General features: G+C 39.3%; 1 protein-coding gene across 1 annotated transcript; it reads left to right on the forward strand.

Moving 5' to 3' along the window:
- The first annotated feature begins 56 nt into the window (after positions 1–56).
- Positions 57–14633, forward strand: tomm70a (translocase of outer mitochondrial membrane 70 homolog A (S. cerevisiae)). The gene is made up of 12 exons (XM_027146788.2): positions 57–353; positions 6032–6205; positions 6303–6429; positions 6531–6640; positions 6903–7051; positions 8783–8990; positions 9083–9217; positions 9561–9668; positions 10283–10399; positions 10561–10658; positions 12083–12205; positions 12364–14633. Exons 1-12 carry the CDS (start codon positions 138–140, stop codon positions 12515–12517), a joined length of 1719 nt encoding a protein of 572 aa, XP_027002589.1. The 5' UTR covers positions 57–137; the 3' UTR covers positions 12518–14633.
- Positions 14634–14710: the final 77 nt, after the last annotated feature.

The raw sequence follows: 14710 nt of genomic DNA on the forward strand, positions 1-14710 counted from the left end.
TATTACTACTAATATGTTGTCACCGGAAGTGACGTTTCTCCCTAGTTACTGAGAGTCCTCCGGTATCCCACAATGCCTTGCTTCCTTCTCTGACCTTTCAGCGATTTCCGCTGCCTGCTAAAGTCGGTGTGTGTTGTATGGTGGGACCGATGGCCGCTTCAAAGCCCATCGAACCTGTGACCGGGTCCGGGCTGCCCCGGTGGCAGCTGGCGCTGCTGGTCGGGACTCCCGTCGTGCTCGGGGTCGGAGCCGCTTATCTGTGGAGCCGCAGCCGGAGCCGCGGTCAGAAACAGCCGGGTAGCGAACGCAATGAGGAGAGGAAAACTCCCGAAGGCAGCGAACAGGACAACATGGTAACCACTTCCTAGCTCATACATACATACATACATACATACATACATACATACATAAATATAAACGTGTACTGTTATAAACTCTGTGCCTGCTTGTATCCTTATATTCGACTTATATAGCTGTGACAAACACATCGTGTCTTATCTCACCTAAACTATTAAAGGTCGCGTCCCAAATCGTTGCCTTTCGTATATGTAGTGCACTACTTAGGCTGTAGAAGCTCAATTCAGGCAGAGTGTTTAGTGCACGTGTATAGGGAGCTGTTTAGGTATTTGAGACGTGCCCAGAGGCACCAGGCCAGTCCAACCCCCACCACCCGTTTGGCGTCCTTGCTATGTGCTGCTAATTTTCGACACTCGCTCACTTTGGTGTCGGTTTGGTATTCCTTTTGCTTTATAACGTCTATATATTTCAGCACAAAAGCCTTCAGGACGTTATTTCTGTAGCTTTAGAATGACACATGGGACTTTAAGTAGGTTAGCTTGCTAGCTAGCTAATGAATAGAAAGTGAAAGTGACACTCCGGAAAAGACATTCTGTGACATTTGGACATTCTGTGACATTTTTTCCCCCTTCAACTCTTTTTATAGTTTGAAAGTTAGTGTAATGCAGATTGGGGTGATTTTTTTTTCATGTCCGAGAAGCAGATACGACACCATGGTGGGTCCTGGATATATTCTATATGTACTGATTTCACGTTTCCACACAAGTGCATTATACAGGTTTTAAACTAACTAGATTTGTAAAGTTTGTCACGACAAACTTTGATGTTGGCTTTGCCTTTGCGAATGCTTGCACCGTCAGGTGTTTTTTAAAGTCGAGTGGACATAAGGATCAATGTTACGTTTGGAGGCAAGTGCACAGAAAGCTAGGGTGCCAAAACATATGGAGGCGAGCATGTGACGTCATCCGAATACTATTGAGAAAGTTCCCCACATTGGGCTGGGTGTTTTGATATGTTTTCACGTGACGTCATCAAAATACCCGTGAGGAAGTTCCCCTCATTGTTTTGAGTGATATGTCACATGTCCATGTTGTAAAAAGTTTTTTGATTTAGCATATTTTGGGGGCGGGGCTGCAGGACAACCGAAAGGCCAGTCGGTACACCAATTTAAAACTTTACTCAGAGTATCACCCTAAAGGAGCTGGCCGAGTTTGGTGTAGATAGTTCCAAAGCTTGCTGAGTTATAGACCTCCAAATTTGTAATGGGAGTCTAATCGAAAAAAGGCCAATTTGAGACCCGGTACCGGAAGTACCGGTACTCGGATTGCTTAGAAAAGTAAAAGCAACAAACTTCAGACCAGGGTCTATACAACATTTGGTGCATGTGGCTTGAAAGCCCTAGGAGGAGTTACTCTTGATAAATTTTTGTCTAAGGAAAACTCTTGATAAATTTTTGTCTATAGGAAAACAGAATGTTGGCTTCTACAAAGCCAACATAATTACTGAGGTATACAGTGGATTGTTTATCCAAAAGTCAATCTTTGGCATTGAGTGATTAATAAAATAAATCATTAAAGTGAAATGAGCTGCATGTCATGAGCCATTGTGCTCCAGGTATTAGAAGCAGCTCGTCCTCCAATAAAGCCATGTTTTTCTGCATTCAAAATATAAGGCCATAAACTTTCTTTGTCTAATCAGGCAATGAAGCCGGTGTGAAGCCTGGCATGTAACCTGGACCAAAATGAAACACCCACACGATAAATAAAATAAAGCTATATGTGTAGTAGCTATTGAGTAGACAATAGTATGGATGGTAAATTAGACCGTTATAATAGAAACATTTATAGGTGTTAAAAAATATGAAGCTTATATTTATGACTAATATTTGCATATAAGAGAGATGTAGGTTTAGACAACAGTACCCAGATCGTCCATGGAGTATTCTACAGATATACAAATATAACCTAGGGTATGTGCTCAGAGTCTGCATTTATATAGAGAGAATACAGAATATGCGGTGCAGACAAAAAACCTCCATGACCTAATAGTGTAATGCAGAGTTGAGCAGGAGAAGAAGCTGGCCCTAGTGGGAATATTCCTGTATGTGTTTGGGATAGGAGGAGTCTCTGATGATGACAGCGATGTGTGTTCCAGGGCTCTCAAGTGTCAAGCGTTGAGCGTGACAGTCACGCATTTGGGTATTTTGTCATGCTCTCCTGCCACACATTGTATTTCTCACAGAAAAACTGACTATTTATCATATATTTAAGATGCCACAGCGCCCAAAATGTATCTGTCTGCACCGCTCTTTCTATGTAACCGGGCAGGAATCAAGCGCGTCTCCCCTGAAGTTCTTAGTCGAGCTTGACACTTATCAGCCAATCAAAAAAAGAGACTACACAATAGCCAATCAGAAAATGGTACTATTGTATCTGGCTAAGATTTAACACAACAACCAATGGGGGAAAAAAAGCAAATCCTGGTATTGTTCAGCATCATCCTTGTTCACCCACAGAGAAAATGGAGCTGCGAGCTTCACTTTGAGCACAGAGTACGTCATGATCTCCTGTTTTAATGTTACAACAAATTCACAACTTGTTTGACACAAACAATGACATTTTGACTGCTGTTAGAGATGTTTCCCAGATCATCAGCATCAGTTTTTCATGAGCGTCTGTAACTTAGCCAACAGTTTTACAGCCTGTTCACGGACAACACCTGCTCAGAACATGTAGTTTAGGCCAGTGGTTCTCAAACTGAGGGCCCTGAGATGGTGTGAGGGGGCCCCAGTTCACTGACAACACCTGCTCAGAATAAGTAGCCTTGGTATTCGTGCTTCCACATTGTAATGCTGATGCCGAGAGGGTATTTTTGATGGTCGGTTTGAACAAAACCTCAACACGAAACAGCTTGTCTCTGGACAGGACATTGTCCTCAATCATGACCCTAAAAATGGCTGGGCTTGAGCCGAACTGTTTTAAATGGGAGCCAATGGGAGTGGAGATGTCACTCTTGCCTGTCTTCAAAACTAGAGCCCTGGTGTTCTATTCAGACTTGGTGAAGATGTTCAATCTTCTTTGGTGATTAATAGCTGATATGTTGCACTGTTTTCACCACATTGTATACTGCTTTCCTTTCAGATGCTGCGGAACTACAGTATCACACACTGTCACAGAATCAATCATGATGGTCTTTTTCGATAGTTGTCCGATGATACACATTTTTACAAAGTGATTTATTTTCCAGGCTTGGAGCTAAGACATGGTTATACATCAAAAACATTACATCTAACATTTTAATTATATAGAACATATCACTATAACATAACATCTTTTATAATGTGATTTGGTACATTCTTTAAGAGCTACTTGGCTGCTTCTCACATTACTGATGTTTTCTAACAATAAATGTCACTGCTTCATGCTTATGTATATTATTATACAGCAGAGAAAGGTTAAAAAATAAAAAAGTTCCACATTTGAGCAGTTGGGACAAAATAAGCAGTTTGTGTCCTTGTACCATGGCAAGGTTCAAGGTTATCCTCTATATAGGATTCTCTCTCTCTGTCTGTTTTTTCGAAGACATGTAATCGTTCTAGAAATATGTTATTGTTGTTTTAAGTATTCAGTTAGACAGACATTTTACTGAGGTTATACTGAAATCAACTAATAATCAGTTTGTTACACTGTAAGTTGTAGCACAAGAGAACGGTCAAGCTCCAGCACAAGTGTTTCTATAGCTCTCTAAAGGTAAATGTTTAATCTCATGTTAATCAGAGGTCCAAGGTGTAGTAACACTTCAGTCTCTAATCATTGATCATAAAGTAAATAAGTAGTGAACTATTCTGCATAACGTGAATTTCTTCGTTTTTTTTTTTTTTTGCCATTTTTGAGCATTTAAAGAAGTTACTAGATGTTACAGTCCAGAGTCTAGCTATAACATTTGTTCTATCTTGATATGTTTAATTATGACATGGACGTGTTGTGCTAGAAGAGAGGCATGCAACAGTATCACACTGAATTTGCTCTACTTTGTCAATATTTCTACATCCTAACGGACCAAGTCTCGGATGAAATGTATCTTGCAGCAGGTGGTGGTGTTCAGATCGAGTAGCTCGCACTATAGTGTTAGTGTTGTGCTGCATCACATGTTTATGAAGCCTATTTAGTTTAATCAACCTGTATGGCTGCTTTGTATTCCAATTTGGTTCTCCTGCTAATCTCCCACACCAGCTCCAGCTAACTGCTGTCTTTGTGAACCTCTATGTGCTTGGAAATGTTTTGATGTGAGATCACTGCATGTTCAGCTTCATTATGCAATGTTACCTCATGTTCATGCAGAAGACTTGGGTGTGTTAGCTGCGAGCTTTGTCTAAATGGGATTTTACTGAGACAGCCTGTCTTTTCCTGAGGAAGAAAGCTTAAGTGTGATGGAGTGGATTTAACTCCTCTCCCCTTACTAAGTGGTACCTAATAATTGCACTGGCAAAGTTTTTCCGATGACTTAATTTTTTCTCAAGATTGATTTAAATCACACAATCACATCACTCACTGTTAAGACCCCGTGTTCAGTCTAGAGGGTTCTTAGGATCAGCAACGGCGATTACCAAGCTGGCTGTAGAAAGGATGGAAAAGGTTAATCGGTTCTGTACAACAATTAACCATAAATAACCAACAGTAATAACATCGGCGAACAAAATACCTGTGTTGATTTTTGTTTACTTTGCTGTACAAGGTGAATGCCAAAATCCTAACTAAGCTTCCCTAATGTATCTAGACAGAAGTATTCTAATCGATCACTTCCCTCACACCACCAGTTTAACAACACACCAATCAACAACGAGTTGACACCGCATTCACTCTTTTATTCTTGCGGGCGTCTTCCGGGTGCTCTTCCATACGTTCTTTTTAGTCAAATATTCAATTTAAATAAATCCTAAATACACAACTGCATATTGTAAACAATGTAAGTCCTTGAAAATGGGGAGGTGCACAAGATTCAATAAACACTGACATCTAAGTTTCTACAGCTAAATATCTGTAGCGACATGCACTGATATCACATCTGACTTTAACTCATTGAGGAAAGCAGAAATTGTGATAATGAGACATTGTTAAGAATATATTGTTAAGAGGAAGCCTATATTTTTGTCACACATACTTTATTGCACAGTGAAATGCTTTTCTTTGCATTCAACAGCTTTGGAAGCTGAGGTCAGAATTGCAGTGCTCCTGGAGCAGACAGGGTTAAGTGTCTTGCTCAGGGGCACAACAGTGGCAGCTTGGCTAGAACTCTGACCTGCCAATCAAAAACCGAGAGCCTGAAGCACTTGAGCTATCTTTGTGCTCATTGATTACAATGTTGATGACACGGTGCTGGTCAGAGAACTATAGAGTGTTCAATGTCAAATTGGTAGAGCGTTTTATTTTTTGACCAATTTGATTTGGAGGTTTTTTTTTTTAATTTTCAAAGCACTGAGATTATTATATTCAGTATCTGTATTGAATTGCAGGGATGCATCAATCTCACAATTTCTCTATTATATCTGTTATGTAACATTATGTGTATATATACATGGTGTATATATCATGATTTGAAATACAAATGAATGGTAATGGTATTATTACAGTCTATTATTATGTACTGTCTTCATTTTCCTGTTCTTATTTTTATTATTATTTATTATTATTATTATTAATTATTAAACATGGAATGCATGTTTTGACTTGTGTAGAGCCCTCTGGATAAGGCACAGGTTGCTAAGAACAGGGGCAACAAGTATTTCAAGGCTGGTAAGTACGATCAGGCCATCAAGTGCTACACTGAGGCAATCAGCCTGTGCCCCAAAGAACAGAAGACTGACCTGTCCACCTTCTACCAGAATAGAGCTGCAGCATACGAGCAGCAGGTTTGTTGAAGTTGCCCAAGCCTGTACACTACAGCTGTTGACATATCAAATGGCTTCTAAGTATTTTTCAGCACTGACTAAATGTTTGTGATTGCAGGTGAAATGGACTGAAGTGGTGGAAGACTGTTCTCAGGCTGTCGAAATGAATCCACGTTACGTAAAAGCTCTCTTTAGGCGTGCCAGAGCCCTGGAAAAACTAGACAACAAAAAGGAGTGTCTGGAAGGTGGGAGTAAATAATTGTTGTAAATAGTAACAGGTGTAACACAAATCAGGACACAATTCAGTCAGCTTTACCCGCTAAGATCTGCCATCGTGCTCTTCCAGATGTGACAGCCGTATGTATACTCGAGGCCTTCCAGAACCAGCAAAGCATGCTCCTGGCAGACAGGGTGCTGAAACAGCTGGGAAAAGAGAAAGCCAAGGAAAAATACAAGGTGAGAGGATTCACAAGAGTGCAGCTTTGAGTTTACCTTAGTGTCAACATCTGTAGTTTAGCTTTCATGATTTATTCTGGTGCTGACTTTTGAAAGACACCTGAAAAGTATGCGATATCAGTTAAAACAGCTGTCTGAGCGATTAAAATAGGAATTACATTTGCCCGGCCTTCAAGGAATTTTCTTGTTGCCAATTGTCAGTTTCTCCGCACTTGGTTTTCTAAACCCTTATTGATCATGCACTCTTTGACTGAATATTTAGAACCGGGAGCCTCTAATGCCATCACCCCAGTTTATCAAGTCCTACTTCAGCTCCTTCACTGATGACATCATATCGCAACCCCTTCAGAAAGGGGAGAAGAAAGACGAGGACAAGGATAAGGAGGGTGAAGCTTCTGAGGTTACAGAGAGGTCAGAATTCATGTACTATAGAGTGTTTGTCAAATCAGTAGAGCGTTTTATTTCTTGTTCCTACCGGTTTGATTTGCAGGTTCTGTGCCATTTTCTGAACACAGGTTATTGTATTCAGTAAACATCATGAATTTAAGGGTATGTGAAAAGTGAGACTGATTTATATTTATTATTACAAAAAAATCATAGCTTTTAGTTATTTAAATCTGAGTCATCTTGGCAATATTTAAAGATGATGGTACAGATGTAGCAGAACATATCTTTTATTATCTCATATTCAAGTACAGTATAGTGGAATTATTGATTTTGCCTGTCATAGCTTGCTAGGAAGCAGGGCAAAACAATTGTTTGTGTTTAGTCAGTCAGACTAGTTAACTGTACTTGTCCTTCAAAGGGCGAAACTGTTACGGTAGTCATTAGAAATGCCATTTCTCCTTTTTCAGTACCATTCCTAATTTTTGACTGGTATCTTGTTGACCTGCTCCTCACAGTAGCTTCTGTTGCCAAGTTATCCTAAACATCAAAGGTATAATGGAGCTTGGATTTATTGTGTTCGATGTTCCTGTGTAAGCAAGATATTCAACGCCACACACTTGTTCAAAACGTAAAGGTGGGAAAATTGGACTGGAAACCAGTTTAACTTTTCAGACCAATAGCAGTGTTGGATTCAAGCACCCATAATAATTCAGAAACAAAATCAGAAAGAGATTTCTTGCACATACAAGGAATTTGTGTCATACGCTTCAAGCACACGGAGAGAAGATGAGAATCCAAAAATATATATATGTAAAACAGTTGTGCTATTAGGTGATAAAATGGAATAGAATAGAATGAGATGCAGGGATGTACTAGGATGGAGGTGGTAAATAAATGTAAGGTTATTGCATAATGGGGGAACATTTAAAGGTTCTTGAGGTAGATTGCCGGGGGGAAAACCTGTTCTTGTGTCTGGTTGTACTGGTATTTGGGGCTCTGTAGCACCGGGAAGATGGTAAGTTCAAAAAGTGGATGACTTGGATGTGAAGGATCCAGTGTGATTTTCTGAGCTTTTGTCCTCACATTGGATATATACAGTTCTTGAAGGGTGGGCAGAGGAACACCAATAAACCTTTCAGCATTCTGAACCGTTCTCTGTAGTCTTCTAAAGTCTGATTTTGTAGCTGAGCCAAACCAGACAGTTATTGATGTGTACAGAACAGACTCAATGACTCGCTGAGTAGAACTGTTTCAGCAGCTCCTGTGGCAGGATAATCTCCCGTAACTTTCTCAGGAAGTATATCCTTTGCTGGGATTTTTTAACAGTGGTGTCGATGTCCCACTTTAGGTCATGGGAGATGGTGGAATTTAAATGCCTTCACTGCAGTCACAGTGCTGTTCGTGGTGGGGAGTGCAGGGAGGTTTCTCCTGAAGTCCACTATCATCTCCACTGTTTTGAGCGTATTGAGCTCCAAGTTGTTGTGACCGGACCAGACAGCCAGCTCTTTAACCTCCTGTCTGTAGGCAGACTCGTCTCCATCTTTGATGGGGTCAATGACCGTAGTGTTTTCCGCAAACTTCAGGAGCTTGACAGAGGGGTCATTAGAGGTGTAGTCATTGGTGTACAAACAGGAGAGTGAAGCACCACCATGGCTGCCATGAGCGCCGCCATTAGAAGAAAGTAATTCAGTGTTCTTTGCCAGGATTTTTGCAGATTGTACTAAAAACAGTATTGAATATTTTCTGTTCATGCAGCTCAAACTATCTGAAGGCCAAGCAGTACATGGAAGAGGAGAACTATGATAAAATCATCAGTGAGTGCACTAAGGAGATTGAATCAAAGGGCCGACACACTGCTGAAGCTCTGCTGCTAAGAGCCACATTCTACCTGCTCATCGGCAATGCCACAGCCGCCCAGCCCGACCTGGACCAAGTCATCAACATGCAGGATGCCAATGTCAAGGTACTGCGAGCATGTTCTGCTTTTGTACTCACGTGCACTATACAGTGTTTGTATTAAATGTTTACTGAAGGTGATCTGTGATCTTTTTGCAGTTGCGAGCAAACGCTCTGATAAAACGTGGCAGCATGTACATGCAGCAGCAGCAGCCACAGCTGTCCACCCAAGACTTCAACTTGGCAGCTGAAATAGATAATCGGAATGCTGACGTCTATCACCATAGGGGACAGGTGTGTGTGTGTGTGTGTGTATATATATATATATATATATATATATATATATATATTTTTTTAAATATATATCTGATGTCATTTCCTGTACTTACCTGGCTGAACCGTTAAAAAAAATAACTTTGTCCCTTTATCTTAAACATTTTTTGAATTTTATATTGTTAAAGTTCAGCTTTTAAGGTTTGTTTAACGTGTTCTTTTTTTTTGACAGAATTTAGCCGATAGTAATATTTAAGAAGAAACAGAAATTTGGCTTTTCTGGCTCATTTGAGCTGTGATTTAGTTAACAATGCTTCCACAGATTGAATGTAATGTATGAAATTTCTCACCTGTCATCTCTCAGCTGAAGATCCTGCTGGACCAGGTTGAGGAAGCAGTGGCAGATTTTGATGAGTGTATTCTGCTCAGACCTGACTCTGCCCTGGCTCAGGCACAGAAGTGCTTTGCTCTGGTGAGTAGCAGTAGGGGGCGCTCATGGGCATTCAAATCTTTTGACCGCTGACTATAGTACCAAGGTAGAATTGAACTGATACTGAAGGCATGGTTTATAAGCTGCAATCAGGCTGATTTGTTGTTAATGAGAGGTATTTAAGGTATTTAAATACATGTGTGTGTGAGATGAAACAGATGTTTGTCTAGTAATAATAAAAGTAAACTCAAATTGCATTCAAATTATGTAATGACCTTGTTCTTATAAGCTGAAAGAGCACGAGTGCACAGCAGTGTGCAGTGTTGCCCAAGTCAAAACTAGGTGGTTGTTTTGAACAGTCAGCAATGCAGTGTTTTGTGTATTTGATAGCTGTCCGGAGGTAGCAGTGTATAGACTTTACATCAGTATCAGGTGGTGTTTTTTTTTTTTTTCAACCTACTGATTTTTTAATTCAGTATTTTGAAGAAGTAAATGGCAAGATAGCCATCAGAGCACGCACCCTGATTGTGATGCTTGAAATGTAGTGAATTAGATGCATCACAACATGTATAGGAATGATGAAATGCAACTTTTATCTGCTCAGTTATTAGCTTTTCTGTCTGTAAATAGAATAATCTATTGTCTCTGTGCTTTAGTATAGACAGGCGTACACAGGAAACAGCCCGTCTCAAGTACAGACAGCCATGGAAGGCTTTGAGGATGTAATCAGAAGGTTCCCAAAGTGTGCAGAAGGCTATGCCCTGTATGCTCAGGTAAGGTCTTTACTATTCTATTCAGCACCTTACTGAACTGGCAAATCACTGTGTACCTACTTTTATGTTTTTTCTTTCTTTTTCTCTCTCTCTCTCTCTCTCTCTCTCTCTCTCTCTCTCTCTCTCTCTCTCTCTCTCTCTCTCTCTCTCTCTCGGGGTAGGCATTGACCGACCAGCAGCAGTTTGGGAAGGCAGATCAGATGTATGACAAATGTATTGAACTGGAGCCTGATAATGCCACAACCTATGTCCATAAAGGGTTCGTGTTCAGCCATATGACTTAATTACGGCTTGCTTGGTTCATGCATGAGCATTTATTTAATTTTTACAACCTTTCACTCTGTACAACAATTAAACAGCTATTAAATAATGCAAATTCAAAAACTAGGGGTGGCACAGTACATGAAAAAACACCTGCACTGTTCAGTTCGCTTGTCTCGGTTCGGTTTGTGTTTGCGTCGCACGGTGCGACGCATGCGCAATGTAGCCCCGTGCTCAGTTTCGCCTCAGACAGTTTCGTGCGAACATACATATATAGACAGTAAAAGTTTAGTAAGGAGTGCTGCAGAAATGGCAAGTGGAGGAGATAATGAAGGCTGCCCGGAGTTGGTGGATGCGCCCGCGTTGTTCAAATCCGGTGTGTGGGAACATTTTGGATTTCATGTTACTTACGATGGCAACGGAAATAAAACAGTAGATAGAACTGCGAATGTGTGCAAGCATTGTGCAAATGCATTCAATACTATGCATTCAATATAATGGCAACACTTCTAATATGATAGCTGTGTTTAGATGGTTAAACTTATGCTTGATTTTATGATTATGGCCTTTGCTATTGTTATAGCCTTATTATATTATATATTTATGATTAAAATATTTTGACTTGTTTAAAAGACAGAGCTTGTAAATTTTTTTTTTTTTGTAAGAGCTACACTGAAGTTGGCAGTTTGATAAATGCAAGTTAGTTTCAGTCTTTGTGTGCTAAAAAGGCACAAGTTCCTGTAGAGATAACAATACACATTCTTTTTTTTGCCAAATAAACAAAAAGCATGTCTCTCTTGCTGTATCAAAATCTCACCTAGCTTTTACTCAGAGATGGTCCCAATAATGTGCTTAAAGTCAAGTCAAATTCAGTTAGTGCGTGATTACATTGCAAAAATGTTAATGCTGTATCCTAAATTGTGGATAATTAAGCTAATAAGCTATATATAATGCTGAAGGAAATTTCTGTAGTGTTGAAGATGAAAAGAAAAAAAATAACAAGAACCGTACAGAACCGAAAACCGTGATACGAACCGAACTGTGGGTTTTGTGAACCGTGCTACCCCTATCAAAAACTAAAGCAGTTCTTGTGAGTCTTAGGAAGAGACAAACAAAGATGTCTTAATGAAGCTATATTACATAATATACATATGATTTTTGAAAGGTTTTGTAGTATTCAAGCATGATCAGGAAGGAAATGTGGAAATTTATTTCTCTCTGTCTGTTTCCATTTATGGAAAAATTAATTTTACAGATTTAAATGTTCCATATACAAAAAACCTGAATAATTGACATTAGAAGTGAGCAGCCTTTCTTTTCTTAGTAAAAGGGAACTTGTCTATACTTGATTGTATTAATCGGGTGTGTGCTACAAAATACAGTGTATTGAGATTGAGCACTGATGTGTGTGTGTGCAATCAGGCTGCTGCAGCTCCAGTGGAAGCAGGATCTGGACATGGGCTTGGATCTGATTAGCAAAGCCATTGAGATTGACAACAAATGTGACTTTGCCTATGAAACTATGGGAACCATCGAAGTCCAGAGGTTTGTTCTATAAGATCTATTCACATCTTTAATTAGTTTTATCTTGTTCTCTAAAGACTGCTATATCATGTTTCATTGTTAATAAAATCTTCATGTTTAGACCTAATCTTGTGGAATTAAGTAGACTAATATCTTTTTTTTTTTTCTTTTCTCAACAGAGGCAACTTGGACAAGGCCATAGATATGTTCAACAAGGCCATTAACCTCGCCAAGTCTGAGATGGAGATGGCCCATCTGTATTCACTCTGTGACGCTGCCTATGCACAGACCGAGGTGGCCAGGAAGTATGGGCTCAAACCCCCAACATTGTAACTCTCCACCACCAATCCCAACGTCTACTGCTGAGCCTGAGTACACATCTTCTATCCACGAACATTTGAGTTGTTTTATTTTTGTGTAAGGTGTTCATTCATTATTACAAGACAGATGGGCAGAGTCTGCTCTGGAGTCATGCAATTATGTTTACCTCATAGTAAACATTAAGGTGATCGAATGATGAAGGGGAGTCCAAGCGGGAGTGAGCCGAGGGAGAAAAAAGACGGGGCAAAATAGAAACAAGTTCTCAACTGCTTGGAATTTGGTGGTGAAATCTAATACCACCCTTCGTAAAGCATGCACACAACATTGCACTTTGTGTCACTTATGTGTCCTTATGAAATCACTAAATAATCAAGTATCCTAATATCAAGCTCCTGTATTAAAAAAAATGTTAGTAATTTCAAACAAATTCCCCTCATTTGTTTGAAATTACTAATTAATTACATTTTAATTGTCACTAATTCATATTGTGTGCACACTGTTAGAAAAAGTCAGTGTTTCTGAGCTTATTGCTTGTTGATAATTCTGATAAATTGTTCCAATGTTCTTGAGCGTTTGGCCATTGTCACATTATAGGACTCTATGAATAACTGTTTTGAGACCTGCAGGAAAAGTTACGTATGTGTAACATGTCTGTCAGTTGGTGTGTCACCAGTGTTATTGACACATGAATTTCTATAACATTGGGAAGAATTTGGGTAATAATGAACTTTTTTCCATATACATCCTGATTTATTTTCCTTTTTTAAAACTAGGGAATTGCTTTTTTTCTTTTTATATTCTGTACAGCATGAGTGTAATTTCTCTATTAATAAATATTATGAAGGCTCTCTTGCAGTAATAATGCCGTCCAGTAAGTTGGGTTATTGAAATGAGTGTCAGAAGATCCGCTTGTTTGAGTAGATGTGATGAATGTTTCATGCAAGGAGGGAAAAAAAGCATCAACCAAAACTGGTATCTTTCCGCTAAATCGGTCCAACCAGTTGAAGAGTCTCTAACCTGTGCACTAAAATATAAAATTCAGTAATTTGCCCATTTATTTAGATGCAACAGTGTCTAAGAACATGTACATTCCCCACTTTGCAACATCCAGTTTTCTTTTCATTGCGAAATAAATTCCTGCTCTCTGGTCATCTGGAATATTTTTTTTTCACTGTTCACAGCAAATATTTACTGTCTTGATGGGTTCAGTGTGTTATGTCAGAAATTATGTCCTCAGACGATGCTGAAGCTGATGATAAATGTTGTAGCATCTCAAGGGCTTTCATACATTTCTTCAGAACTGTAACAATCTGCATATTAGAAATAGTGTTTAATATTTGATTTCCAACTTATTGTATTTTATAGTTGTAACATATATTAGTGTTAAGGAGTAACTGAGGTAGAAGCTACTATGATACTAGTTTTAAAATAAGAGGTTTACATTTAAAGCAATTATGTATTAAGCATAGAAAGTCAGATCCTTACAAACTCAGTAAAAATTCCACCGCAGGAATTATTGCGGTCAGTTTATTTATGTAACTGATGAGGTTGTTTAATGTCAATGACCTTATATTCCACATTCTGCCAAAGAAAAACCCACATGATAATCATCTCTCTGCTGTGCATATTTAAATGTTGCTAAAGTTTTAGAGGGTGGGGAGTCAATTTTCTGGTCTCAGGATGGGATTTTGGGGGAATTGCAAATACAAAGTTCATAAGTAGACGTTTACATTAAGAAGAGGGAACATGAACGATACCTCTGCATGTATGTCTTATCACATTCGCCTGTGGTGTTGAATTTGCTTTATATATTGAGTTTAAGCTTAAACTAACATTAAACTGCCATGCAAGCCAAAAGTTAAGACAAATCATTCCTCACATGACTGCTGCATGTTTGCAAATCAGTTTGATGACATTGGGTTTTAACCGTTCTGGCTTTCAATGAACATGTTGCATTAAGGTCCTGCTCCCAATGTGTGAAGCCCTGAATGAAAAAATGTACTTCTGTACACAAGCTGTGCCCCTCGAGGTGAAATTTCTCAGTTAAAAACAGATAAAGATGTTAAAGAAATAGCTGATTCGTGTAATCCTAATGTAACATAAACAATAAAGGAATACTGAAATTGTGGATTGTGTTTCTATATTCTATGGCGTGGTATGCTGGTGCAGCAGCCTCTCTACTGCAGAAAGGAAGAGACGACAAAC

This window comes from Tachysurus fulvidraco, chromosome 5, assembly GCF_022655615.1.
Source record: "Tachysurus fulvidraco isolate hzauxx_2018 chromosome 5, HZAU_PFXX_2.0, whole genome shotgun sequence".
In the NCBI taxonomy this organism is placed as follows: Eukaryota; Metazoa; Chordata; class Actinopteri; order Siluriformes; family Bagridae; genus Tachysurus; species Tachysurus fulvidraco.